This window comes from Abrus precatorius, unplaced genomic scaffold, assembly GCF_003935025.1.
Source record: "Abrus precatorius isolate BTA unplaced genomic scaffold, Abrus_2018 Scaffold3, whole genome shotgun sequence".
Taxonomy (NCBI): Eukaryota; Viridiplantae; Streptophyta; class Magnoliopsida; order Fabales; family Fabaceae; genus Abrus; species Abrus precatorius.
The window spans coordinates 13,686,750-13,714,560 of record NW_020874373.1 but is presented as its reverse complement, the minus strand read 5'-3'; the positions used below and the strand labels follow the sequence as shown (position 1 = coordinate 13,714,560).

The following is a 27,811-nucleotide window of genomic DNA, read 5'->3' as shown; positions in this document are numbered from 1 at the left end:
TAAAGTAATTATTAATTTTTAAAAACTTTTTTGTTATAAAAATATTATTGAAAATAATTTATAATAGTGATGAATAAATTAGTTATTATTTTTAAAATGATAGTGACTAATAATTATTTCAAATGTTATACATATCAATGATAAATTATCTTATCATTAATACTTCTATATATTAGTGACATTAATTTTTGTCATAATAAATATTTTATTTTAATGACTGCATAATATTGTCACAAATATAATATTAACTGAACTATCAGTGACGATAAATGACGAATTTAAATATCGTCACAAACTTATCTTAATGACAACTTTTAAACTTTTAATGACAAATACTATAATCACTGTATATGTGATTTCTTGCAGTGAGAATAGTTTGCAACCTATCACTTGTTATAGTGGTCACTCTTTTTCTGAGTCTTATGTTGCCTTGCTTGTACCATGTTATAAATTGTATAAAAAATGTGGAAGCAGATTGAAGTTTCTATTCATTGTTCACTTGAAAGAAAAAAGTGACACAAATTTTACCAGTAAACATGTTCAACTTCATTATTTAGCAAATTACAAAACTATTTTAATCAACTATGGAGAATACATGCTAGCATTTTAAAAAGATATTGATAAGGCATGCAAGCTTTTTGGAAAGAAACTTTTCTATTGCTTATTGAAATAATGCTAGAATCCAACCAATTTTGATGATAGATTGACGGGAGCAATTCGTCCTCTCTTAAGAATGCATTAGATATTTGACAATATTTTGATAGTAAATGAATTAAAGAAGTATATATACTTCTAATTAAACATATAATTTAAATTAATTTATAATTTAATTTATATCTTTGATTTTATTTTTATTTTTAATTTTTATCATTATATAAAAAAATATTTAGAATTAATCTCTATCATTTATTAAAATGAAAATTATATTAAATTAGTCTTTGTGTTTGTTTTTTTTAATCTTTATATTTATGCTATATTTTAGTCGCTCTGTATATAAAATTCTACAATTTTTTATATTTTCACATAATATTCCATTTTGACATTTTGATCATTCCATTAAAAATAAGCTAATGCAATTATTATATAAATAAATAAATAAATAAAAGAACTATTACAGACAATTTAACTCTGAATATAAGTTGAAAAGATATTTTACTAGTTGATCCACATATTTGATAGTTAATAATATAAATTTAATTGTATTGAAATTATTATTGTTATAATATTAAACCAAATAAATACCAGTGTCCGGGAAAAAATAAAACGTTAACAGGGTTCACACTGTTAAGCAGTTTAGGGATAATTTTGCAAATATAACAATTCTATTTGGGGGACTATTTTGCAGTTCACATAAAAGACATGAGCTTGTATTGCCTTGCAAGTAAGGTTAAAAATGAATCAAGACCATTCATTAGAATACACATATAATCTAACGGTCCAAAATAAAAATAAGCTTTTCCCTTGTACGCTGCTTAAAGCCCAAGGCAAGACCAAAACGCAACACAACGCACAGAAGACTCGCTATTGAAAAACTCTTGTGGCGCTCGCTGGTATTCTCGACAACACATTCCTCTACTCGCCCTAAATTTTCAGAGCATCGCTTTTATTCTATTTTGTTTTGGATTAATTCCGAGCAGTTATATGGTTACGTTTTGGTGTCTTGATTTCTAGGGTCAATTTTGATTTGCGACATGTCTACTACGTTGGATCTTCCTCCCAAGGGTGGATTCAGTTTTGATCTATGCCGAAGAAATGAAATGCTTGAAAAGAAAGGCCTTAAGCCCCCAACCTTTTTGAAAACTGGCACTACTATTGTCGGTTTAGTTTTCCAGGTTTGTATTTTACTACATATTTTATTATTTTGTGTAGTATGATATAGTGTTGAATGTTCCTGCATAATAATTGTGTCTCAGGATGGTGTCATTCTTGGAGCTGATACTAGGGCAACTGAAGGACCCATTGTGGCTGATAAAAACTGTGAGAAAATTCATTATATGGCACCCAATATATATTGCTGTGGAGCAGGCACTGCTGCTGATACAGAGGCAGTAACTGGTATTTTTCAAAATGATTCTTATTACCCCATGGATTGTGTTTAGGTTTTGCTCTTTTGTTAATATGGTAAATAAATCATTGAAAATGAGAAGTTTGTTGTTTAATCTAGATATGGTTAGCTCACAGCTGCAGTTACATCGTTACCATACTGGTAGAGAATCAAGAGTTGTTACAGCACTGACTCTTCTTAAGAGACATCTTTTCAAGTTGAGTTCCAGAACTTGCATATTAAGTGGATTTTCTGTGTGGGTCAACTGCTAAATCTGACTCTTTTAAACTGTTGTGCAGTTATCAAGGTTATGTCTCAGCTGCTTTAGTTCTTGGTGGGGTTGATATCACTGGACCTCATTTGCATACTGTTAGTTCGTTGCTTAAAACTTTTCTTTTATGCTCCAGTTTCCATTTTTTGAATGCATTTGGTTCGATTTCTCATGCCTTTTGATGACTTGTTTTGCAGATTTATCCCCATGGGTCAACCGACACCCTCCCATTTGCTACAATGGGATCAGGTTCACTTGCTGCAATGTCTGTATTTGAGTCTAAATACAAGGAATGCTTGAGTGTAAGTAAGCATATTAAGGCTCAGAAGTCACGCTTTCTTCAATTGAGCTCTTCATTAGAGTATTTTTAAGGAAAGACACCCTTAAAACTTTTTAGACGAGGGAATTCAGTGATATTCTGTCAAAAATAGTGTTATTTATAATCTCTTTTCAGTGGAATGGTATGAAGTGTAAATGTAAAATTTGCATATTTGTTATAATTGATACTGGTAGTGTTTTTAACTTCTATCATGTCAAATGTTGCAATTTGATAGAGATTTTAATGTGCTATAAACATTTTGATGTGCTGCAGAGGGATGAAGGAATAAAGCTAGTTGTTGAGGCGATATGTGCTGGTATATTTAATGACTTGGGAAGTGGGAGTAATGTTGATGTTTGTGTGATAACTAAGGTTGGTGCCTTGATACTCAATTCTACAGGTTATTCTTTGAGGGGAGTATTCTAACTTTAGTCTCTGTTCAATTTCTTCATTAATGACACATCACAGGGACATAAGGAATATCTCAGGAACCACCTTCTACCAAATCCTCGTACCTTTGTCAATCCAAAAGGCTTTACCTTCCCCAAAAAGACAGGTTGGTTGTGAACTTTTACTAATTTAATACACTTGCAGCTGCAATAACACTGTATTGTTTTTCTTTGTATTGTGTGACAACCGTCAATAGGTTGCAGTTATATTTGCATGACATAGTTTCTTACCTTCTGAAAAATATGATATTGGGAATATACTGTTGTGAAGTGTCTAACTTAGATAATAGCTCAAGTTATATAAGACATTTTCAACTTATGATAATGTACATTTTACCACCTTGTAGTGCTTAAAATTTAAACAATCATCTGCCTAACCGGATATAACATTGTGTATATTGCATCTATTGTTGCTACATGTTTAAATAACGGAATTGTGCATTTGACATACATATTTCAAATTGAAGAATATGTTAGATTACTTAGATCCCAATTACGGGGCATATATTAGGAGGAGTGGAAAGGGAACAAGGTTTAAGGGGCATGTTTGGTGGGCTGATAAAAAAATGTGACAGGTAATCACTATTGGTGCAATGTAGCAGCCTGCACATGTACAGGATGGGAAAGGATCAGGGAAGGGAGTCACTGAGAATAGGGAGAATGGTAGGAGAGGAAAGCCATCTATGGTTTGAGTAGGGGGAAGTGGGAAGGGAGGGAGTGGTCTATGTTTGGTAGTTTCAATCTATGTATTCAGTATTGGAAAGGCTGTATGTGAAAGTTTCCAATAAAATATCCATTTGTTTAATCTGGTTCCTTGCACACAAAAACAAGGCTGTATAAAGTAAAGGTTGCATGCATAGTTGTAACTTGTCAATCCCAGTGCGTAGCAGACAACTCTCAAAACGCTAAAGCGGGATAATTGCTATTTTAAAGTTTTTTATATGGATATAAAATATATACATCTGTAGATAATTATATATATATAATGCTAAAAAAAAAATGCATGAATAGCATATGAATAATTATCAACAAAAGACATGAAGAGAAGAAAGGAAGTGGATTTTGCTGGAGAACTCATCGAAGACGAGTAACTCTGCTGGATTGGAGATTGTTGCAAAGCAGAACATAGACAGAGATGAGAGTAGGGAGTGTCAAATAGAGAAGGGGAGAAGAAAAAAGTGGACAAATAGTGGGGTTTTGTCATGTGTCTCTAGTTGCAAAGCAGAACAGCAATAGAGATGAGAGGATGGGGTTGTTGAACAGAGAAAGGAAAAAGAAAAACGTGGGGAAAAGTGAGGTTAGGTCTGAAACATGAGAAGACTATTTTACCCTTAATAACCTCAAGCCTGTGCCATCTTGAGGGCAAAGAGGAAAAATCAGCTTATTTCTACAAGATTAGAAGTTTTTTATACCCTTAAAAAACCCAAAAATTCCTGTTTTGAGGATAGGAAAGGAAAGTTTGTATCTTTCCCTATGGTGGTGCTATTGCGCCATGAAAGGCTGCATTTGGGCAGCAAATACAGCTGCGAGGGCCACGACAGCAAAAACACTCTGCTATGCTAGATCTGTGGTGGCCTTTGGCCGCATTGCCGTGTGCTATTGATAACTATCCATGTACACAATTCCGTTAACTATTTAAATATAATAGTAATTAAGTGTATATTTATGCAAATCTTGCAATTTTGGGGCTGATTGTTTCAATTGGAAGTGGCAATTAGGAAAATTGCACATAGCCTTATGTTGAAGAGTCCTTGGATAATATATTATTATTATGTCCATAAAATTGTTTAAATAAAGAAAACTTCCTACAACAGGGCTTGATAAAATAATTGAACATCGAATGATATGCATGTCTGATTGTGTTTTCTTATTCCGCTCCCCTTTTTTTTTTTGCTGATTAAACAGTGTGGAGTATATTCCTTTGAAAATTGATATTAGTCTCTACTAATTTCTATTCTCCATTACAGAGATTCTCTTAACAAAAATTGCCCCATTGAAGGAGAAGGTGGAAGTGATTGAAGGAGATGCTATGGAAGAGTAGCAAATAATCCAAAATGTAATTGTGTTTTGAGTTAGAAACTTGATTGGCGCGATATCTGAACTTTGGCTTTTGTTACCAAAAAATGTTTATATTTAATTAGATTGTTGCAACTTATTTCCTCAAATTTCTTCATTTGGTAGGTGACTTCGTCTCATTTCTAGTTTTGGCTAGAAAATGCTTACCGTAACACCAAATAGAAGAAAATAAGTATACAATTTGATTGATGAAAGATGTTACTTGTTTTCTTTTAGTTCTTCAAGGTTTTTTATATTTAAATTGGTCTCTCAAGAGATTAACTTAGTAAATCGACAACCTTGATAGTATGTACTTGTTAACAAGTGAACAACTAAAGGAATAAAGTCACATTGATGGAAACTTTTGAAAATAAATTTAATGCAAGTAACATCTTTTAAGGACCAAATTAGATATCTATTAGTCCGGGTACCACAAGAAGTGATGAATTTGGTAACATTTGCTTTTGAAAATAAGTTATTGACGTTTTCATATTATTTAGATTGACACTTAATATATATATATATATATATATATATATATATATATATACACATTGTTTTTCGTTTGAATATTTTGGTGGTTCAATAATTTCTATATATAATTTGTACGAGTTAATTTTTAAGCAAAATCTTTTATAGAAGAATTCTCATGCAATAATATTTTTAGGGATTAATTCTTTTATCATTATGAAATTTTTTAAAATTGCGTAATTATTTTTTAATATTAATTCAAAATTTAACTTTTATTATTTTAAATTTTATTTAGTATAATAGAATATTGAGTATTAATAATTATAATATTTACACTTTTTAAAATATTAAAAATTCATATATTTCTTGACTTTTTTATTTTTTTTATAAAAAGTTAATTTAATTTAATGAAAGATGAAAAGCTTACTGTCTTTTATATTTAAATTAGTGTTTGCTTGCTTCTGTTTGTTTGTGTTTTTTTTTTTTTTTCGTCTTTTAGGATCGGAATGGATCGTTAGCAGCTCATATATTTAGGTGGTGACTCAGTTAACTTTTGTGTTCTGAGTGGTGGTAATTATATTTGGGTGTCTTCTAATTTGGTCTTGGAGTGGTTCCATTGGTGTGGGTCTTCAACTTTAATTTTTGGTTGGAGAGGATTTTCATAATTAAATATTGGCAATATAAGAAAGGTTACAGTGTTTTGGTTGCCTATTTTGTAGGTTTCATCCGGTGCTTATAGTTTATTATAATTTGATTTGGATGAAGTTGGTTGTAATAAATGGAGTTCTATTATGTGTGGATTTTCATGTCATTTGGTGATGCTGTAACATTGTAATGTCTTATATATGTACATGATATTCACACTAGTATAAATTTAAAATTTTTTACACTCGATCTATAATGTAAGTTTGAAAATTCTTACACTCGATCTGAATCTTTCATTTAATTTATATATAATGAGTTATAATTTATTACTTTACTGATCGTTATATGTAAATTAAATAAAAGACTTTTAGTTGTCAGAGTTGTTAGTGTAAATATAATTTACTGCTTTACACTAGTGCAAGTATAATGTTATTAGTTAAGGTGTACATGTTCAATCTCCTAATCAAGATAGTTGTTTTTCAAGTATTTCTTTTTAGTAATATCTTTCACTTTAAAAGAAAGAGTGATACGTTCCTCAAGTCTTACATTTTATACGTTAACTAAAACCTTATTGAATAACAGAATCACGATGCCGTGAAAATTTTAAATTAAAAGTCCTTTGCACAAAATAGAGTGTTATGTGAAATATTATTCAACATTTATATAATAATAATATTTTTACTATTTTATTTTATTTTCAAAAATTAAGATAAAAATTGATAATTTTTAGTATAGACAAGAGTTTTATTTCTAAATTTTCTTGAAAATAATTTTTTTTAATCACTTTAACACAAATTGAAAGATTAAAAAAGTTTATTTCATTTTTTTTTCTAGTAAATGAAGCTTAACAGCCCAAACAAAAAAGAGAAACCAAAGAGAAGGAGGGGGGAGGGGGGGGGGGGAAAGAGAACTCAAATTAATGGAAGGAGGAGAGGAGATCAAGACCTATTTTCGCAACTGTATCCGTACATTGATTTGCCTCTATACAGATATGATTGAATCTAACAAACCTAATTTTACGAGGAAAATTTCTAATATTACAGATCAAAGCAGTAAGAGGATGGAAAGTAGGCTAGATGGTTAGAATGAGATTGATAGCCTCCTTGGAGTCACTTTCAATTCAAATACACTAGATGTTTTCTTGAACAACCAAATGAAGACCATGCACAGACTCCAAAGTTATTCAAACAAGGGGGGAGCAAGGGTTAAGGTGAGAGTAGAAGCCAACTCTAAATTTACCCAAGCTGTTCTGGATTAGTCCTCCATAAGCAACAACTTTATTGGACTTTGCCACTGCCGCATCCACATTCAGTTTCAATTGACCAGCATGGGGAGGGATAAAAAATCATAGGCCAATTATGACATTTTCTCATATAAGTATTAGTTAAGTTAGAAACAACCAAGCATTTAAATCAGTGCTAAAAATTTGAACCCAGTAAGCTGGAAGAATAAAGTGCTCCCAAACAGAATGAGCATAGTAATAATCTCTCAAAACATACATAATGGACTTAGAATCATCACCACACATAGTACAACTCTGAAAATCATCCATATATTAAGAGTCTCGTAATGTGTAGTTTTTATTTAGTTTTAATCTTCTTTTCTTCTTTTTTAACTTCTTATTTTTCATTTTTTCTTCCAAATTTATTAGAATTCTAGTTTTTATAATTTTTCTTACCTTACAACTATTTTGGGTGAAAATTGTTGAAGTTTGGATATTGATTGCAAGTTATTCAGTGCCAAGCCACATTGTGCCAAGGCGCCACCCAAGTATGACAATATGCTCTTGGGTCATCCTGTGCCAAGGCGCAAGCTTGTGTGCACTAAGGCACTTATCACAATTAGCTAATGAAGTTGCAGAACTTTCAGCGTCAAAGCGCAGACGTTTGTTCATAAATACGCAACCTTACTGATGTGGACAAAAATACACGTGTAAGATAAAGGGATTGTGAGACACATTGGAAAAGGAAGGTGAGAGAAGTAGGGTTTTTCGAGAGAGGACTAGGGGGAAACTCTTTTTGGGTAGGAAGAAAAAACCCACACTTGGGTCTTTGGAGAGAAAGATTGAAGAAGATTCTCAAATTCATTTTCTTCTCAAGAACATGGCAAATGGAACCTCTCCTTCTTTTCTTGTGTTTTTCATTTTTGTGATAGATTGCTAAATATTTTTTAGTTAGGGTTGATGGATCTCTTTAGGATTGTGATGTAATTAGATTCTTGACTCTAGTTTAAGCTACTTTTGATGTTAGCTTATGAATCTGTTCTTAATGCATGGTATGAACTAGCTACTCATGCTTTGTTTTGATGAACCTTCTTATTGAAAAATAAAATGAGTGGTTGTACTTTTGATTTACTTGCCTCATCATTTAATTTTCTAGGAATAGAAATTATTGGTTGTGTGATCACTACGCCAAAAATGAGATGTAAGAGCGGTTTCGCTTGAATTAAGAGAGCGGTTAGTGGCGCTTTAAAATCACATGCTGTCCAATGTCTTCATTTTTGAAAATCGGTTATTTAACTGCTCTCAAATGTGTATTTTGGAGAGCGATTACGCGGTTAACCGCTCTCAGAAGTTCACTAAAGAGAGCAGTTAAGCACGTAACCACTCTACAAAATATAGTACTTTGGAGAGCGGTTAAGATTGAACCGTTCTCACAAGTTAGACTAAAGAGAGCGGTTGACAGGTTAACCGCTCTCTTATCTCAAACTTATGAGAGCAGTTATAATTGAACCGCTCTCAGAAGTATATTTTGGAGAGCGGTTCTCCTTTAAATGCTCTCCAAAGTGAACTTCTTAGAGCGGTTCAACCTGAACCACTTTCCAAAGTTAAGAAATATTTTTAAATATTTTAATAAAACTGGCATAAAATATTTTTTTAGCATACCTGGTAAATTATATAGTATTTAGAACCAATTTAAACAGAATATAAAATTCAAACAGAGCCTGATATACCAGAATTTCAGAGCAATTGCACATTGTATTATTCAATTACAACTCACATGTATAGATTACAATCAATCAGAGTCTCATATTTACACATTTTTCCTAGCCTTTAAAGAAAATTGTCTAAATATTGTAAAAGAACACTAATAATCTATTGTGCTTAATGTGTCCTTTAAATATCTATGGTACAGATATGAACACCACTCCTTTTGCAATTGACAAATTTTGTTGTCAGGAAAAGTTGGCATATGCACCTCTGGAAAGTACTGAAATAGAAGGACAGGGAAAACAAAACTTAATTAATTAAGTGAAATAATAAGCATATCTGGCAAACGAATTGGAATGTGTAATATTATTACATTTACTGGGGTTACAGTTTGTCCATGGTGCAAAGCATCCCCAATGAATAGACACATAATATCCACAGTCATTATTATTTGTTTGCTTGGGACACTGTGTGGAAAATAAAAATCAAATAAAATAGTATTAACTAAGAATGATATACAGTGCAATTACAATTTAGATGAAAATTAAAAACATGAGATATGATATAGTCTTACCTGTACAGTGATTCATTTTGTTTGACTCATCTTTGTACTAGAGAGTTGCACTCCCCTCTCTGCTCGATACGTGACAAGAGCACTAAGAGTCGTGAACCAAAGAAATTAGATACATTTGAACCACTTAACATTAATCATAGTTGATTGACATAAATGAATGCTTACTTATTAAATAGGTTTTGCATGTGTGTTCTCATCTTCAGCTGCTTGCGTAGAGGGTCCATATAATAGATAGTCTCGTCAGCAGTATTGATGGTAACCAAGACCCAATGTTGCTTACTACGAGTATAAATATCATTTTAAGATTACTACGTTTAAAAGTTATATGCTAAATTATAAAACATAAAGCAGAGTCTCGCTGAGATTGACTTACCCAACATTATAAGGTGCAAAAATCAAGTGATCTTCACCCATATGACGCTTCAACATTTCAGCTATATGTTGATGTGGGTTCGGATTGAGCGCTTCGTCCATTTCATATGGAGATATAAATGAGAATCTATTTGTCATTGTCCCATGCAAATAAGCTTCATACAAATATCTTATTTTGCAAAAGTAGAATTGAACATTATTAAATAAAGGTTATAAAAGTTATAAATTGACTATGAATTATACAATTTAAAAATTAATGTACAATATGTAATGGTTAATGCTAGAGGTACTTAACCAATGTCGATGTATGACCTCTATGATGTTTTCCTTCCCCACAATGTCATAAAACTCTTTACCCCAGTGCTCACTTGTCAGTTGAATTGTAGTTGTATCAATGGTTTGATCACTTATCACAAATAGTTTCATCATATCCAAGCATGCAGCACCTTGGGCTTCTGCTAACTTCAGAATCTCTGATGACATACAACCAGTGCTACCTTTATTGGATGGACCAGCAATGAACTCTTTTGAGTACCCTGTCTCTTTTCCTAACCCTTTACCTGATGAAGGGGCAACCTGAAAAGAACAAACCTTTTAATTGTAACATCTAGTAACAGGAACTATAAAGAAACATGTTTACATACCTTGGGTCTTAAAGTGATTAGGGACAATGGCCAAGCAACATAAGTATCAATGACATCTCTCAGGGAATACAGGTTTGCTTGTTCATTTGGGACAAGCAGTGTAGAGTCCTCTTCATGTCGTTGCACTACCTCTATAGAAACCTTACCATGCTCTAGAGGAAGAGCCATATTATGTAAGGAGTCCCTAGCCACTGTATGATATACTCTACCTTTTGCAACCAGGCGAAAAGGTTTGTTCAAGTATAGCATACAGTCATGATCATCCTACAAATGAAAGTTTGTTATATTACGCAAAAATTAAATCAAAAACATTAAACATTAAAAGGTAAATGATGATTTACTGTAGTTTAAATACCTCTGGAATCTCAACAAATGCAATTGGTGTGCAACCACCTCTATGACTGGTAAAAGGTGCATCTATAGGCGTTTGGGGACCAATATCTGCCATTGGTTGCATTTGAGAACCAATATTGAAAGGAGGTGGCATACATGGTGGTGGGGAATGAGTGGGGTTGAATGACATCTGACCTGACATGAATGGGGGTAGTCCCTGACCCCCCTGTCAACTGTGTCACTACATTGGTCAAATGCGCTACCCAATGCTTCATGTTTTGGCACTCGGTAGATGAAGGATGTGGATATGTAGCTGGCCCAAATGCAGATTTTTGAGTCACCCCAAAACCTACAGCCCTCACGTGACCTGGATGCTCTCTTACACCAAGTGCTTGAGAGAGTATGTCATTTCGGGCTGTTGATTCAGTCTCAGCGTCTAGAGAGACCTGTGAAAAGGTTTCCTACAATAAACATAACAAAAAACCATTAGGAAGGAGAATTCAAAATAAAACTTAATGTATTTGAAAATACTAACACATTAGTATTAAGTACTTACAAATTCATTGACCATTTTTTTAACTCCTTCGTCATCAATGCTACCTTGTTTATTTACCCTAGCAGCTTTCCAAAGGACATGTCGAGGTACTGAGGTCAAATTAGACGCAGATGTAACAATCTACACAAAATTAATAATTAAATGCCCTTGTTAATAGGTTTAAGATAAAAGAACACATTAGCATCACATTGTTACATAAGACACAAAAAACATACCAACTCTTGCTCCAACTGAGTATATCCCTTAGCTGACCTCCTGTATCTATACGACATTCCTTTTGCCCTTTGTGCATTAGCCTCACTTTCTTTCTGAAGTAAGGCATTCAGAAATGTACCAAATCAATACCCATTTGTGATGGTGACAGTAATTTGATATAATAATGTGTGACATGGTACCTTGAAAGTTTCTATGCAGCTTTGGTTGACAAAGTCCATCCAGTGATCAGTGACTGTGATGAATCTTTGATACTTCTCCAGAGGATGGGGGACACAATTTTCATCTTTGTCATAAATATGTTTCCTCAAACGTGTCCAGAATGCACGAAGGTCTTGTCCAGCTAAAGAAGGAATAAAATCTTTATGAATAGTATCCACTTCAAAAGTTTGCTACATTGGAAATACAAAACATATCAGATAAACCCTCTTGGGTAAACCAATATAAAATAACTGAAATGATTATGATTGTGTACCTCAACTTGCTCCCAAATGTGTTCTTTAACATTAGTAGGGACATTTGTCCAATCAGAATAACTGATTCGCACTGTACTCCTAGTAACAAAGCCAATGAAATGTGCAAATTTTGATCTGTTATGGTTTATCGGTTGACCTTTTCCATTCCAGCCAGCCAATGTGCAAATATAAATCATAAAGACATTTTAGTGTTACTAATATTAGCATAAAAGATCATTGAATATCATTGCAAAATTCATTGATGGTGACAATTTACTTGTAACTTTTGTCCTAACTTTCTTGATTTGCTAATGGACTTAAGTTTGGTAATCCCTCTACCCTTTTTCTTATTTGCCTTAGCGGAGTGATGACAGGGACTCCGTCTATGTTATCTGAAGAAGTCATCTTTGTAAGACAAAAGGTAAAGGTTAACATTAAATAATTACATTCAGGGATAAAGTAAAATCATAAAAACAAATTATAATCAATTCAAATTTAATATGAAATGCGCCTTTTTCTTTTTTTAGGAGACTTACTAAGTTTCCTATGACCTTTTATTGAATGAAATGACGGATTCAACCAAATGCCCTCTTCATGATCATGTCTTGCATAAATATTCTCGTCATCTGTTAATGTATCAACAATTGACATTTGTTCAACACTTCACAAAGGATCGTCCTCCATATTAACTTCTTCTTCTGTTAATTCTCCATCGGTGAAAGCATTTATTTTATTAGACATTAGGACAATTGACCATGACTTGTCAACAGGATCTACGACGTAGAACACCTGTCGAGCCTGTGATGCAAGGATAAACGAATCATCTTGGTAACTGACCTTTTTAAAATCGACCCTTATAAAGTCCATATCGTCAATTCGAACACCATTGTTGTTGTCTACCCACTTGCATCCAAAGATTGCTACACGAAAGTTAGTGTAATCCAACTCCCATATATGTTCAATGACTCCAAAGTATGACATATTTGCATATATTGGATTTTTATCCTTTGCACTGGAGATATGCAATGATTTAGCAACCAGAGTGACCCCACTATTCTGCATTGTGCTTTGGTCGTCATGCTGTTTTGTGTAAAATGTGAAACCATTGACTAAGTATGAAGTGTATGAAAAGGCATCAATACAAGGACCTTTTGACAACCATCGAATCATTTCTGATACCGAATTGTTATTCTGTTTTAATTGTTCACCAACATATTCTTGTAGCCGTCCAATGAATCGCTGGTTATGTTCTTTTGTTATGCAAACCTCTGGAATGATTTCTACGCTTCAGTATCTCTTTATGCAAGCTTATATATGGTTCAATTTCAGGGGTGTTTTGTAATACATACAAGTGTGCTTGTTCCCATTGCAGTCTAGGGACCTTTATTTGTTGACAACCACTACTACCTTCCCCTAAAGTCCTTCCTATGTGACATGATTTTGGAATGCCACATGATTTAACATTTGACATGTATTCATTGCAAAATTTTACTGCTTCTTCCACTAAATATCGTTCAGCAATACAACCCTCTGGTCTGCTCCTATTCTTAACATATCCTTTTAAAATCTTCATATATCTTTCAACGGGATACATCCATCACATATATGCAGGGCCACACAATTTTGTCTCTTCCACCAAGTGAATAGTCAAATGAACCATGATATCAAAGAATGATGGTAAAAAATACATTTTCAGCTCACATAAAGTTTCAGCTATTTGGTTTTGCAAACATGGTAATCTCCCAGGATCAATCACTTTGCTACATATTGCCTTGAAAAAGAAACACAACTTCGTGATTGTCATGCGAACCTTCTTGGGTAGAATAGACCGTATAGCAACAAGAATTAAATTCTCTATTAATATATGACAATCATGAGACTTCAATCCTTTTAACTTTAGGTCCTTAAGTGATACAAGACTTTTAATGTTTGATGAATACCCCTCTGGAACCTTAACTGAATAAAGAGTCTCACATAAAGTACGTTTCTCATATCTAGACAGGCTACATGTTGTTGGCAGTAAAAAGGTCCGCTTTCCCTTCTTCACTGGAGACAAATCGGATCGTATTCCTAACTTCACCAAGTCAAGTCTTGCATTGATGCCATCTTTCTTTTTTCCCACAATGTTTAATAATGTACCAATCACACTTTCACAAACATTATTTTTAACATGCATAACATCAACAAAGTGTCTTACGTATAAAGATTTCCAGTACGGTAACTGAAAGAAAATTGACATCTTCTTCCAACCTGCGGTTGGAATTTATTTGGCAAAAAGTTTTCCAAATGTTGTTCTTATATGTTTAACCTCATCAAATATTTCTTCTCCACTCTTCAAATAAGGACATTGTCGTTCTTCACAACTTCCATTAAAAACTTTTTTCATTTTTCTAAAAGGATGATTTTTTGACAAGCCCCATGAAAACATTTTGTGACAATGGTCTAGTCTTATATAATCTATTTTTTCTTGACATATTGGACATGCACATTGACCTTTGATGCTGTAACCAGAAAGATTTCTATATGCAGGAAAGTCATTAATAGTTCCATACAACATTGCCTTCACCGTGAAATTTTCATCTCTAAATCCGTCATATACTTCTATGCCATTATCCCACAACAACTTCAAATCTTCAATTAAAGGAGACAAGTACACATCAACGTCATTTCCAGGTTGTTTAGGACTAGAGATTAACAAAGAAAACATCATATATTTTTGCTTCATGCAAAGCCATGGAGGTAGGTTATACATTATTAAGATCACGGGCCATGTACTATAGGTGCTACTTTTCATGCCATGTGGATTCATTCCATCGGTTGCTAATGCAAAACGTATATTCCTTGTTTCAGTTGCAAACTCTTCATGGTCATCGTCAAATTTTTTCCACTGCGAAGAATCTGTTGGATGCCTAAGCTTTCCATCTCTAATTTAGTCTTCAGCATGCCAAGTCATCTGCTTTGCATTTTTTGCACTGTGAAAAAGACGTGTTAACCTTGGTATTAGTGAAAAATACTGCACGACCTTCGCAAGTGTTGTGTTTTTCTTTAGGTATCGTGATACATTACACTTTGGACATTTCCTTAGTGATGCATACTCATTTCAGAACAAAATTCAGTCATTAGGACAATTATGGATCTTTTCATGGGTCAATCCAATGGAAGCAAGTACTTGTTTAGCCTTATATGTTCTCTTCGGTAGCACATTATCCTTCGGCAGCATCTCATGTAATAAACTTATCAGTCCATCCATTCGAGGCTTTTAAGATATAAAGCTTTAAAACAGAACTCAATCTTGTGAACTTTGTGCATCCATTATACAATGGTGTTTCTACATCATTTTTCAGCCTCTCAAACATCTTTGGACAATCTCTAAGATCTTCTTCAACAACATTTCGAATTTGTTCAGCATGATCACTCTCATTTGTTCTAAATGTCTATGAGTAATTGACACTTGATTCCATGTTAGTTGATGTACTTCCACCTTATATCTCACCGTATTTTGTCCAACAAACATATTTTTCATCTATCCTATTGCACATTAGATGTTCTTCCAATTCTTCCGCATTTACTTGTAACATATTCAAACAACACCAACAAGGACAGAGAATAAGGTTGACATCAGTTGCATTCTTAATCGCAAATCTAATAAATTCTTTGACTCCGTCTTCGTATTCTTCACTTAAACGATCAGCTACCATCCAACTTCGATCTTTATTTGCTCCAACTACGATTACGATCATTATAAATGTGAATGTCTTATTAACTCTCACATGGTAGGGCCCTATCCTATTTGAGAACAAACTTTTTCCAACCTTAATTAACAAATGCTACTTAAATGTTGTATTTTTTACTTGACAAAATTTGGGCAGCATTTCGCATTAGTTTCTTAGTACACAACTTGAAATATATGAAATGATTTACCTCAATCAAGCATGCACCAAGAGACAATGAGAAATGCTTCAAACTCAAATTTTGTTAAGTATTAAATACAATATTATGAGAAGCAAATGCTAATAAATTAATGAATATGTTTGTTCACAAACTGTCCAACTTGCACAATTTGAGATTGAAAATAATGATTTATTAAACATTATTTTCAATCTCAAACGGGAGACTATGATTTCACTCAATTTTACATTTAAAGTCATAACCTACAAAGTTTAATCACTAACAATAATCATGCCTTCATCACGTTCTACAATACAACATCAAATTCATTCATACACAGAGGAAATATACATTTCGGGGGCAAAACAAACAAGAATATAAAAATTTTAAAAATTCTAATATCATAGGTTAACAAACACAACAGCATGCTCTTGCATTATAACTAACCAGTGTCCTAATATCATGTTCAACAAATCCTAAAAAATCATTCTAACAACATTTTAGAGGTTAACAAACTAAGATTCAACCTGCCCATATCAACTTTTACAAAATAAAAATTAATTTCATGCTCTTTGTTCACGCGACAACAATGGTCAACATGTTAACAATATTCAATTCATACAAATTATAAACACAACAACATGCACGAACCTGTAATTAAGAAAGGACTACAAATTTGTCGCAGTTTAGCTAGGACCAGAAATGGAGGAGACGTCACTGTTCAACGTAAAAAATAGAGGTACGTATCAGTGAACAGAGAGAATGAGAGAGTGCGAATGTCTAAACATGGCCACACAAACAAAGAAACGATTATGAACATACCTTCAATTTCCGATTGTGATGTCAGGTGTGCTTGTTCCTTTGCAAAAATTTCTCAAAGAATACTGAACAGAGAGAATTTTGAAGTACAGACTTGGCGGGATGACAGGGATAACCAGATTAAGATTTTAAAAATACAACATCTGAGAGCGGTTATTTCATAACCGCTCTCTAATATGGACTTCTGAGAGCTGTTCATTTGGAACCGCTCTCTAATATATATTTCTTAGAGCGGTTATTTAACAACCGCTCTCAGAAGTCCATATTAGAGAGCGGTTCCCATTAAACTGCTCTAAGAAGTATATATTAGAGAGCGGTTGAGGCGAAACTCTCTCTTAGTATTTTATACAAAGCGGTTATTACTAACTGCTATCTAAGTAGGCGTTCCAAAAGTCAATTTCTGGCGTAATGGATCTTTTGATTTTCTTGTGCTCTAAAACCTTAGACTCATACATTTGGAATTAAGGAATTAATCTTTGTGTATGGGTTCAAGAGAATTTGTATGCCAAAGAATTGGATATGAATTCATTTAGTGGAACCTTTTTTAATATCTTCAAAGCTTGAACTAGTAGGGGAGTTTAGTTTATCACATGAACAATGGGTGAAGTCTAATCCAAACTATCTTGTCATTGAATTTTTTCATCTTGTTTCAGATTTGGTTGTTTATTTACTTGCAAATTTAATTAAATCAATTTATATTTTAGAGTCTCCTTCAATCCTAATCGCATTCAATTAGTTCAATTTAGTGAATCAATATGTGTTTGCATCAATCTCCATGGGAACAATGCTTTACTTTCACTATATTACTTGTACGATTCAGTGCACTTGCTGAAGGCGTTGTCACCATACCTCTCCTAACTCTTTCCTCATTAGTAAAGAGCTTTCCATGTGCAATTTTGTAGAGAAGAAAAGCATATTTTAGAGGACTATCCCAAGACCAAATTGCTTTAAATAGATCATAGGTTAGGCCTGTATAAGTGGTAGGGGAAATAAGCTACTGGTAAAATATTCCCATTGTTAAAAAGGCTCTAGAACATAGATTCAGGTCCACTATTCTTATCAGGTGGACTAATTTAGGCAATGTAATTACAGACTGAGTTGGACAGAAAATACCTCAATTCCAGGCTCCATTGGTAGCAATTAGAGGGAAGAGTACTGTTATAATTAGACAAGTTGCTAAAATTAGGCAGCCAATTATCAGTCAAAAATTTTTTATTAAAAATATAAAATTACAAAAGAAATTTAAAAAATAAAATATCATCCACTATTCATATAACACTAAAAAAAATTTAAATTATACATATAATTCTAAAAGGAAAATTAAAATATAACATTAGAGTTACTAATGTTAGGATTAAGTTATTTTTAATTTATATACAATGAGTAATTTTGTAATTTCATCTATAAATGAGTACTTGCGGGCATAGGTATCTCACTACCTAAACCTGCCCTTTTTAATTAATGAGTACTAAACAATTTATTTATTACACTAGCAGATACTCATTTGAAAACTCAAACTCGACTTATAACAGGCATTACTCCTGGGTACAATATATATATATATATATATACACGCGCATAAAAAACATGAATGTTGTTAGAGCTAGCAAAATAAGTAATTTGACCATTTAGTTTAGTACAATTTAGAACTAATTTAGACTCACAAAAATTGTGTCAAAAATAATAAAGCTTGATCTTCTATAAATTTTTGTGAGACTCACACCAGTATGAATTTAATCTGATTAAAACAATCTGTGTTTAATTTACTTTCAAGATATGTGGGTAGTAAACTGAAGTCTTTGTGTCGTAAAAATGGAAATGTCAAGATTATAGACCTTAGTAAAAATTTCATTTTGGTTAAATTTAATACTTCTAAGAATTATACATTTTAATATTGTTAATACATAATATTTTAATCTTCAAGATAACTTTGACGATGATAAAATGAAATGCAGAAGAAGTACGATGTTCATTTCTTCACTTACATTCTCGAGTGAAATTCATTGTGGCTAAATTTACATTTAAAACGAACCAAAATACACATTTAATATATTTTTAATAAAATGATAATTAAAATAAGGAAAAAAAGATAAGGTTTACTTTCTTTAGTTTAAAAAAGAATTTTTATCCATTATATTAGAGGACATTAATACTATTTATATCCCTGATTGTTGGACTTTTGAACTTAAATATATAAAAACTAAGATTAGAAGCAAATATGAAAGTATGTATAGTTTCCGTGTACTTTAGTCATTATTTTTCCTAAATCCCATGTATGCTATATTTATTTGTTTGTAAAATAATAATTTGATTTAATTTAATTATTTTTAGAATGAGTTAAATAAATAAAAAGAATAGAATTAGAGACTATTATAAATTCTATTTAAAATAATTTTACCTTAATCTAACCGTAAGTTCTCAGATTGTTATAAGGTTGAAACACTTTTTTGTATTGTCTATTTTCAACCCTCTACAAATTCAAAAATTGATAAATAATAGCATTGTGCTGTTAAGAAAATTACAAAATAATTACTTTGATTATTTGTATTAAAAATTTTCAAATTAAACTGTTTCAAATATGCAATTAAAAGTTATTTATATTTGTTATAATTTTAAAAGTATATATTATGTTAATTTTTTTTTATGTATAAGCATATGAACTAAGGTCGAAGTTTTGTTTATATCTAGTATAACTTTCTTCTAATAATGTGGATTTTGAATATTTTAGTCTTTGCTCTAGTTATTATAAGATAAATATTGCCGCTATGAGTATTAAGTTGATCATAACTTGGAGGAACTGATTTGAAGTGAGATCAACAAGATTAGTTACCGTGTCATGGTTACAGGCTTCAAAAGTAGTAAAGTTATTAGTATTAGTAAGATAGAAAATATTATTATCACTAATTGCTGCAAAATTATTTGTATAAGACAGTCACAGGTTTGCTGCAACCGAATTAACCTCTCTTTCTCTTTCCCATTATATATTAAATTTGGAAAAAGTAAATATACATGTAAAAAAATTAAATATATTTTTATTTAGAAAAATAAACATAAAAAGAAATTATCAGTAAAAATATTATAATCATTATAAATAATTTATTCAAATAAAAAGATGCTTTTGTTTTATTTCTTCTTTTATTTATTTGAATAATATATCTATTTTATTATTTCTCCTCGTAGTTTTTTCTTTTTTATTTTATTTCTTATTCAAAATACAGACCATATATTACACAGTTTGATTTCCCGAAATTTGTTTTGCAAAATATTTCCAGGATTTAAGTATGCATGGGACCTTGAGATGCAACGCCTTGCAATATTTTAAATCTGTAACCATTGTCAAATTTCAAATATACAAAAATAAAATCGAAACACAGCTTTAATTCACTGGTAAATTATATACAATAGAAGTTACTTAGCACACACGAGTCATGTAATGTGATGTATGGATATGAATCGCAAATGAATATTAAATATTTTCAAGATATAAACAGCAAGAGAACTTATTGAGAATAGATATATATTTCTAAATTTCCATCTCATTTATTTACAGAAATATTACTCTATTATCTACGTCAATAGATCAAATGATGTAACAGAATAAGGAAGAAGTTCGACGTTCACGTCCTCGCTTGCATTTTCGAGTGAAGCTCGTTGTGGCACAATCTACATTTAAAATGAACCAAATGAGATATTTTTAATATATAATAATAAGAGGAAAAAAAATCAATATTTACCTTGTTTGGCTGAGAAAAGGAGTTTTCGTCCATTACATTAGAGGATGTTAATACTATTTTTGTGGACCCGGATTGCTGGACTTTTGAACTTAATCCATTTATAGAAATTCTAAACTTCTCGGTGTCACTTCCAAAGTTTACGACCTGCAAATGTTAAAGTAAATAGCCTACTTAGGAAGAATGTTAAATTTAACTTAACATTGATTCTTAAGAAAAATTAGAGATAATGAATTACCTTTATTCTGATGTAATTCTTCTTATCTTGAGAAGATGTGTACTCAATTGCAGAGGCCACAAGAGAGTTAGAAGAAGTTTCAAGTGTTGAATTGAGGAAAGTTGCTCCACTTGATTCTATAAAAAGATGTTGAAGCCAATAACTTGGAGTTCCATAGTGCTGATAAGAGTCGAAAACAATTGCATCTGGTGTCCACCTACAGTGACAGAAATGAACGTCTCAGTCTATAGGCATCATAAATTATAATAAATAAGATAAACAATAAAATTTAAGTACAAGAAAATTACATCCTGTTGTTTGAGTTTACAAAGAGTGGTGCATAGCTGACCATGTGGACGACATCACTGAAAGATAAGAGAAAAGATATAAATTCAAAGATATGTGATTAGGGTTAACTCAAATTAGCAACACCAAGTTGATGTGAAATATATGGAACAAGTACCTGTTTTTTTCGAGTCCAATGAGGAATGCAGCTTCAGCCACAGCTGACAAGAGGCTTCCATCTCCAGCATCTTTCTTCCAAACAGCATATTCACTAACAAACGCCTGTGAATTATTTTTATTCAAAGTTGAGTGTTTATTTATATATAAATAGATGCAATATATGTACTCCACAAACATTTAAGTAACCAAACCTTTGGACCAGATCGTGGTGCGTTATCGAACTTGGTATACTTGGAAAACATGTCCTTCGCATTTGTATAAATCTAATGTGAAAAGCATAAACAACAATACGAAAATTAATATGTTTGAAACCAAAAAATCAAGAGTTACACGCATATTTTGAGACGTTACATGGAAATCATAGAGATCGGCCGGGTGATCTAACGGGTTTTGAGAACCATCACAATTTGAAATAATTTGCATATCTGGATAAGCACTTTTGATAGCAGCGTAGAACTTGAGATAGTTTCCTGATCAAACAAAAAGGGCAATAAAAAGAAATTAATTAAACAAGTTGATGTTCCATTAATAGTTTGGAATCATTTTAACTAGCTACGTACCTTGATAGTTAAACATGCCACAGTTTTCATTTCCAATGGCAACAATTCTCAAGTCAAATGGTTTAGGATGTCCCATGGCAGCTCTGAGAGATCCCCATGTTGATTTCGGGGAACCTCTTGCAAACTCAATACCATCTAGAGCTTCCTGTTAATGAATGGAGAGGCATTAAGGAAATAGTAAAAATTAAAAAAGACAAATACTAATTTAAAGAATAATAAAGATAAAAGGAAAAATAGAAGAGAACTATACTTGCACAAAAGGTGCGATGGCAGATGTATTAACTTCATCGTTAAGGCTGAGACCTAAACAAGATATTTGATGAATTAGAAATGCAGAAAATGTTTAGAACAATTATTGCTAGTAAAATAATAATTTTGAAAAAGTGAAATCTTAATAAAGCTTCAATGAATTATACTTAAGAATGCAAAATATACCAGCGTTAAAAACCCAGACTGGCAATGCACCAAGGTCCTCGGACAACTGTTGAACAAACAAATATAATTAGATTTTGCAATTATGTAAAAAAAAAGAAAAAGAAAAAGAAAATTTGATCATTTTGCAGAAGAGAAAAAATCAGACTTGGAGGCCCTCAAAATAACCAAATCCATCGTCAGTCCAATACTTCCAAACATCATCAAAGTGTCCTGGTCTCTCCTCCCAAGGCCCAACTGTTTCTTTCCACCGAAATGCATTCCTTAGATATTCTCCTTCAACGTAACAGCCCCCTATCAATGTGACAAGGTCAGAACAGTGTTCATTCTAAGATGATCTTTTTAATAATTACATGATCAAAATCTCAGAAAATAAACGGATGCCTAGAAATTTGATTACAGCTATTAAAATGAACTCGACCATTTAGTTAGTTGCAGGGTATTTCTCAGGCCTAGAATATGTTACAAATCGAACCTAACTTTCAAAATAACACACCTGGGAATCTGAAAAATTTTGGTTTGAGGTCTGCCACCATTTGAAATAGGTCCTTCCGGAAACCATGACCCTGTGCAAGGAGAAGATTAACGAAGAAATGGAGTTAAGATAAATTAATTTTAAAAAAAATATACATTGCTAATAATTGTGAATTAGGACCTTGTATGTGTCCATAGGCATAGCTGACACTTGGTCTAACCATACAACCCCTCTGGAGCTTGTTGTTATTTGAAGACTTGCATTATGATTCGTATCCTTGGCTTCCAGTATGGTCTCAATCTTTCTCCACGTTGAAACATAAAGTTCAAATGCCCTGCAAAGAACCATAAATAAACAGTCAATTAATTTTATGACTACAGTTTAATTAGTTTGTTCTAATTAAAGCAACTTACTTGATGTTCTTTGAAGCCAATTTCACACCATTATCCGACCCCACCAATGAAACATCTAGATCAATTGGACCAAGTGCTCTAACAAAGAAGACTACTCTGTACTTGTGCCCCTTCTCGATGTTCTGATTTATGAAGATTAGAAATGATGAGAAATAACATTTATATATGTTGAACTCACATATCTTATAAAGAAATGTGACATTACTCACCATGCCCCAATAACCAGGGTTAGAGATGCCAACGCCACCAGGTGGGCAAGATTTGGGTCCATTGCAAAGAACCTCCATACGTAATGCAACTTTGTTACGCTCAAAACAAGAGGTACGATCAGTTGATACGTGAATGGTTGAATCATTTCCAATAATTGACCAGGGATAAATATTCGAAGGAACACTGGGGCCTCCAGCCTCAAATCCTGAAAGTTGAATTTATTATAAACAAAAACATTAACTTTCCTTAAAATTCCAGCTAAACTGTAACAATTAATAACATAATTAGTGTAAATATATATAAAATAGAGTTTTAAGTGTATAAATATAAGTAATAAAATATATAAAAATATGAACTTATCAACATGCTATAATACATGTAGTATAACGTATAGATTAGTAGAAAGATACATGTTATGAAAATTTGAAAATTTGATCGATTGTTTGTCTTGTGTGTACTCCTTTATGATAGCGAATTGTATGATTTGAGTGTCATTGCAATTTAACCCATGTTAGAAAATATTTTCAGTATTATATATATATATATATACATAAATATATGAATATTTTGCTTATGTTAAACAAGAGATTTAGTGGGGCAGGAAATATTCACCCATACTAATATTTTCAGGTAATAAAAGTGAAGAGATAAAAATGTTTGATCCGTCCTAGGCTCATAATTCAATGGTATTGGAAGGAAGACTGCTCTGTAAGGACTGAGATGATTTGAGAAATCGTATTGTTTTATTTGATTGTATTTCGTGTTGACCAAATCTTGTAAATGATTTCAATGTCAGATTTTAGAATTCATAATACTTGGAGAATTTCGTTATAATGAATATTTTAAAGAAGTGTTCTTAGTGGAAGGTTTAAATTTCATGTATTCAATATGAACCCAGTGATTTGTTAGAGGTAAAGTCAAGTTTTATTTATTACCTTAAATGTTCCAAAATTATTCCCTTGTAAGTCCTAAACGTTTTGAAGTTTTATGAAATTTTTATAAGAAGAAAATGTAAGTTTTGTCTTTATTCCATTCTTAAACCCACGAATAACAAAAAAATAATTTTTATTCGCTTTAAAAATTTATTTATTTTGAATAAAGAAAATGAGGATGTTATAGTGGGGAGGACGACAAATAAGAGAATTAAGTATTGTTTGTTTTCTCTTTTTTAATAGAGCTTTTTATTTTTAAAATAAAAACTAAGACAATTTGTTTGTTAAGAAAATTAGTTTTAAAAACTAACTTATCAAATAATATATTTTTTATTTTTTCCTAAACAGTATTTTATAGAATTGTTTTAAAATGTAAATTTTAAAAATTAAAAATCAAAATTAAATAGCACTTAACTTTTAATTATCATTTTTTGAAGATATTAATTTACCTATTATTATTAAAAATCAAATTAACAGATAGTTTGTTTGTTTGAGTGAAAATTTTTGTTATATTCTCTTTTAAAAATTTATTTTGGAACTAATTTGAAAATGAGTTAATAATTTGTTCTAATTAATTTGTTAACATTAAAAAATAATAATACTGAAGGAGTTAAGAGGATGACAAAGAAGAGAGTTAAGGATTATTTCTTTTCTCTTCTTAAATAGAGTTTTTTCTTTTTAAAAATAAAATAATATGACAATTTGTTTGTTAATAAGATTAGTTTTAAAAACTAATTTATCAAACAATTTTATTTTTATTTTTTTTAAAATTTGTTTTATAGAATTGTTTTTAAATATAAATTTTAAAAATTAAGAATCAAAATTAAATAGCCCTTAATTTTTAATTATTATTTTTTTGAAGATATTAATTTATTTATTATTGTTGAAAATCAAATTAACATATAGTACATCTATTCTATTGAAGATTTTTGTTATATTCTTTTTTAAAAATTTAGTTTGGAACTAATTTAAAAATGAATTAATAATTTGTTCTAATTATATTATTAATATTAAAAAATAATAATACTGAAGATTTTTTGTTATATTCTCTTTTAAAAATTTGGTTTGGAACTAATTTAAAAATAAATTAATAATTTGTTCTAATTATATTATTAATATTAAATAATAATAATACTGAAGGAATTGAGAGGATGATAAAGAAGAGGGTTAGAGATTTTTTTTCTCTATTTAAATAGAATTTATTGTTTTTAAAAATAAAATAATAAGACAATAATATTGATTGATATTATTCCCTTGTAAGTCCTAAACGTTTTGAAGTTTTATAAAATTTTCATAAGAAGAAAATGTAAGTTTTGTCTTTATTCCATTCTTAAACTCACGAATAACAAAAAAAAATCACTTTTATTCGTTATAAAAGTTTATTTATTTTGAATAAAGAAAATGAAGATGTTATAGTGGAGAGAACGACAAATAAGAGAAATATTTTATAGAATTGTTTTAAAATGTAAATTTTAAAAATTAAAAATCAAAATTAAATAGTACTTTTTTTTAATTATCATTTTTTAAAGATATTAATTTACCTATTATTATTAAAATTAAATTAACAGATAGTTTATTTGTTCTAATGAAGATTTTTGTTATATTCTCTTTTAGAAATTTATTTTAGAACTAATTTGAAAATGAGTTAATAATTTGTTCTAATTAATTTGTTAACATTAAAAAATAATAATACTGAAAGAATTTAGAGATGACAAAAAGGAGAGTTAAGGATTATTTCTTTTCTCTTCTTGAATAGAGTTTTTTGTTTTTAAAAATAAAATAATAGGACAATTTGATTGTTAGTAAAATTAGTTTTAAAAACTAACTTATCAAACAATTTTTTTTATTTTTTTTCTAAAAGTTCTTTTATAGGATTATTTCTAAATATAAATTTTAAAAATTAAAAATCAAAATTAAATAGCCCTTAATTTTTAATTATTATTTTTTTGAAGATATTGATTTATTTATTATTGTTGAAAATCAAATTAACATATAGTACATCTATTCTATTGAAGATTTTTGTTATATTCTCTTTTAAAAATTTAGTTTGGAACTAATTTAAAAATGAATTAATAATTTGTTCTAATTATGTTATTAATATTAAAAAATAATAATTTTGAAGATTTTTGTTATATTCTCTTTTAAAAATTTGGTTTGGAACTAATTTAAAAATAAATTAATAATTTGTTCTAATTATATTATTAATATTAAATAATAATAATACTGAAGGAATTGAGAGGACGATAAAGAAGAGGGTTAGAGATTTTTTTTCTCTATTTAAATAGAGTTTTTTGTTTTTAAAAATGAAATAATAAGACAATTTATTTGTTAGTAAATTCAATTTTAAAAACTAACTTATCAAACAATTTTTTTTTTAAAAAAAAAGTTTTATAGAATTGTTTCAAAATGTAAATTTTAAAAATTAAAAATCAAAATGAAATAGCTATTAATTTTTAATTATTATTTTTTGAAGTTATTAATTTATCTATTATTATTGAAAATCGAATTAACATATATTTTGTCTGTTTTATTGAAGATTTTTGTTATACTCTTTTTTATAAATTTATTTTAGAAATGATTTAAAAATGAGTTAATAATTTATTTTAATCAGTTTGTTAATATTAAAATATAATAATACTGAAGGAGTTGAGAGGACGATAAGAAAGAGGGTTAAAGATTATTTTTTCTCTTTTTAAATAGAATTTTTTGTTTTTAAAATAAAATAATAGGACAATTTATTTGTTAGTAAATTCAATTTTAAAAACTAACTTATCAAACAAAATTTTTTTAAAGAAATTTTTATAGAATTGTTTCAAATGTAAATTTTAAAAATTAAAAATCAAAATGAAATAGCTATTAATTTTTAATTATCATTTTTTGAAGATATTAATTTATCTATTATTATTGAAAATCAAATTAACTTGTTATATTCCCTTTTAAAAATTTATTTTGGAAGTAATTTAAAAATCAGTTACTAATTTGTTCTAGTCAGCTTGTTAACACAGTCCAATTGCTCTATGATAGGATAGAAAAAAATAATAATACTATAAGGTGGAGAAGACCACCAAAAAGAGAGAGTTAAGGACTGTCTGTTTTCTCTTCTTGAATAGAGTTTTTTGTTTTTAAAAATAAAAGAAATAGGATAATTTGTTTGTTATAAAATTGTTTTAATATATAAATTTTAAAAATTGAAAAGAAAAATTAAATAGCTCTTAATTTTTAATTATTGTTTAAGTTACCTTTTTGACTGTTATTGAAAATGAAATTAACGGATAGTCCCATCAGTCTGTTGAAGATTTTTATTATATTCTAATTTGAAAATTTATTTTGAAACTAATA

The 27,811-nt window shown here is 30.4% G+C and overlaps 2 protein-coding genes across 4 annotated transcripts; one reads left to right on the top strand and one right to left on the bottom strand.

The window, feature by feature from the left end:
- Positions 1-1,494: 1,494 nt before the first annotated feature.
- Positions 1,495-18,400, top strand: LOC113861716 (proteasome subunit beta type-7-B-like). 3 transcript variants are annotated; one of them, XM_027494712.1, is made up of 11 exons: positions 1,495-1,550; positions 1,672-1,832; positions 1,914-2,055; positions 2,165-2,261; positions 2,344-2,413; positions 2,513-2,617; positions 2,908-3,006; positions 3,103-3,190; positions 5,051-5,145; positions 13,683-13,689; positions 18,390-18,400. In XM_027494712.1, exons 2-9 carry the CDS (start codon positions 1,692-1,694, stop codon positions 5,122-5,124), a joined length of 816 nt encoding a protein of 271 aa, XP_027350513.1. In that variant the 5' UTR covers positions 1,495-1,550; positions 1,672-1,691; the 3' UTR covers positions 5,125-5,145; positions 13,683-13,689; positions 18,390-18,400. The 3 variants fall into 3 exon arrangements, with proteins under 3 accessions (XP_027350513.1, XP_027350512.1, XP_027350514.1); XM_027494713.1 differs by lacking the exon at positions 1,495-1,550 and having other exon boundaries at positions 1,559-1,832; XM_027494711.1 differs by lacking the exons at positions 13,683-13,689; positions 18,390-18,400 and having other exon boundaries at positions 5,051-5,375.
- On the bottom strand, positions 13,928-27,754 carry LOC113862217 (alpha-L-arabinofuranosidase 1-like). The gene is made up of 18 exons (XM_027495322.1): positions 27,712-27,754; positions 23,540-23,745; positions 23,331-23,452; positions 23,098-23,251; positions 22,939-23,008; positions 22,591-22,736; positions 22,446-22,491; positions 22,261-22,313; positions 22,011-22,155; positions 21,802-21,920; positions 21,642-21,713; positions 21,449-21,552; positions 21,294-21,350; positions 21,007-21,202; positions 20,772-20,915; positions 20,609-20,700; positions 14,824-15,014; positions 13,928-14,580 (listed from the first exon to the last, which is right to left on the bottom strand). The coding sequence occupies exons 1-18, from the start codon at positions 27,752-27,754 to the stop codon at positions 13,928-13,930; spliced, it is 2,613 nt and encodes an 870-aa protein (XP_027351123.1).
- Positions 27,755-27,811: the final 57 nt, after the last annotated feature.

Coding starts and splice junctions, on each gene's coding strand:
- LOC113861716 (XM_027494712.1), top strand. CDS start 1,692: ATGTCTACTACGTTGGATCTTCCTCCCAAGGGTGGATTCAGTTTTGAT. Junction 1,833..1,913: donor TTGTCGGTTTAGTTTTCCAG/GTTTGTATTTTA, acceptor ATTGTGTCTCAG/GATGGTGTCATTCTTGGAGC. Junction 2,414..2,512: donor CTGGACCTCATTTGCATACT/GTTAGTTCGTTG, acceptor CTTGTTTTGCAG/ATTTATCCCCATGGGTCAAC.
- LOC113862217 (XM_027495322.1), bottom strand. CDS start 27,754: ATGGGACTATCCGTTAATTTCATTTTCAATAACAGTCAAAAAG. Junction 21,921..22,010: donor TGGCATGTTTAACTATCAAG/GTACGTAGCTAG, acceptor TTGTTTGATCAG/GAAACTATCTCAAGTTCTAC. Junction 14,581..14,823: donor TTCTGGTTACAGCATCAAAG/GTCAATGTGCAT, acceptor TTCCAACCGCAG/GTTGGAAGAAGATGTCAATT.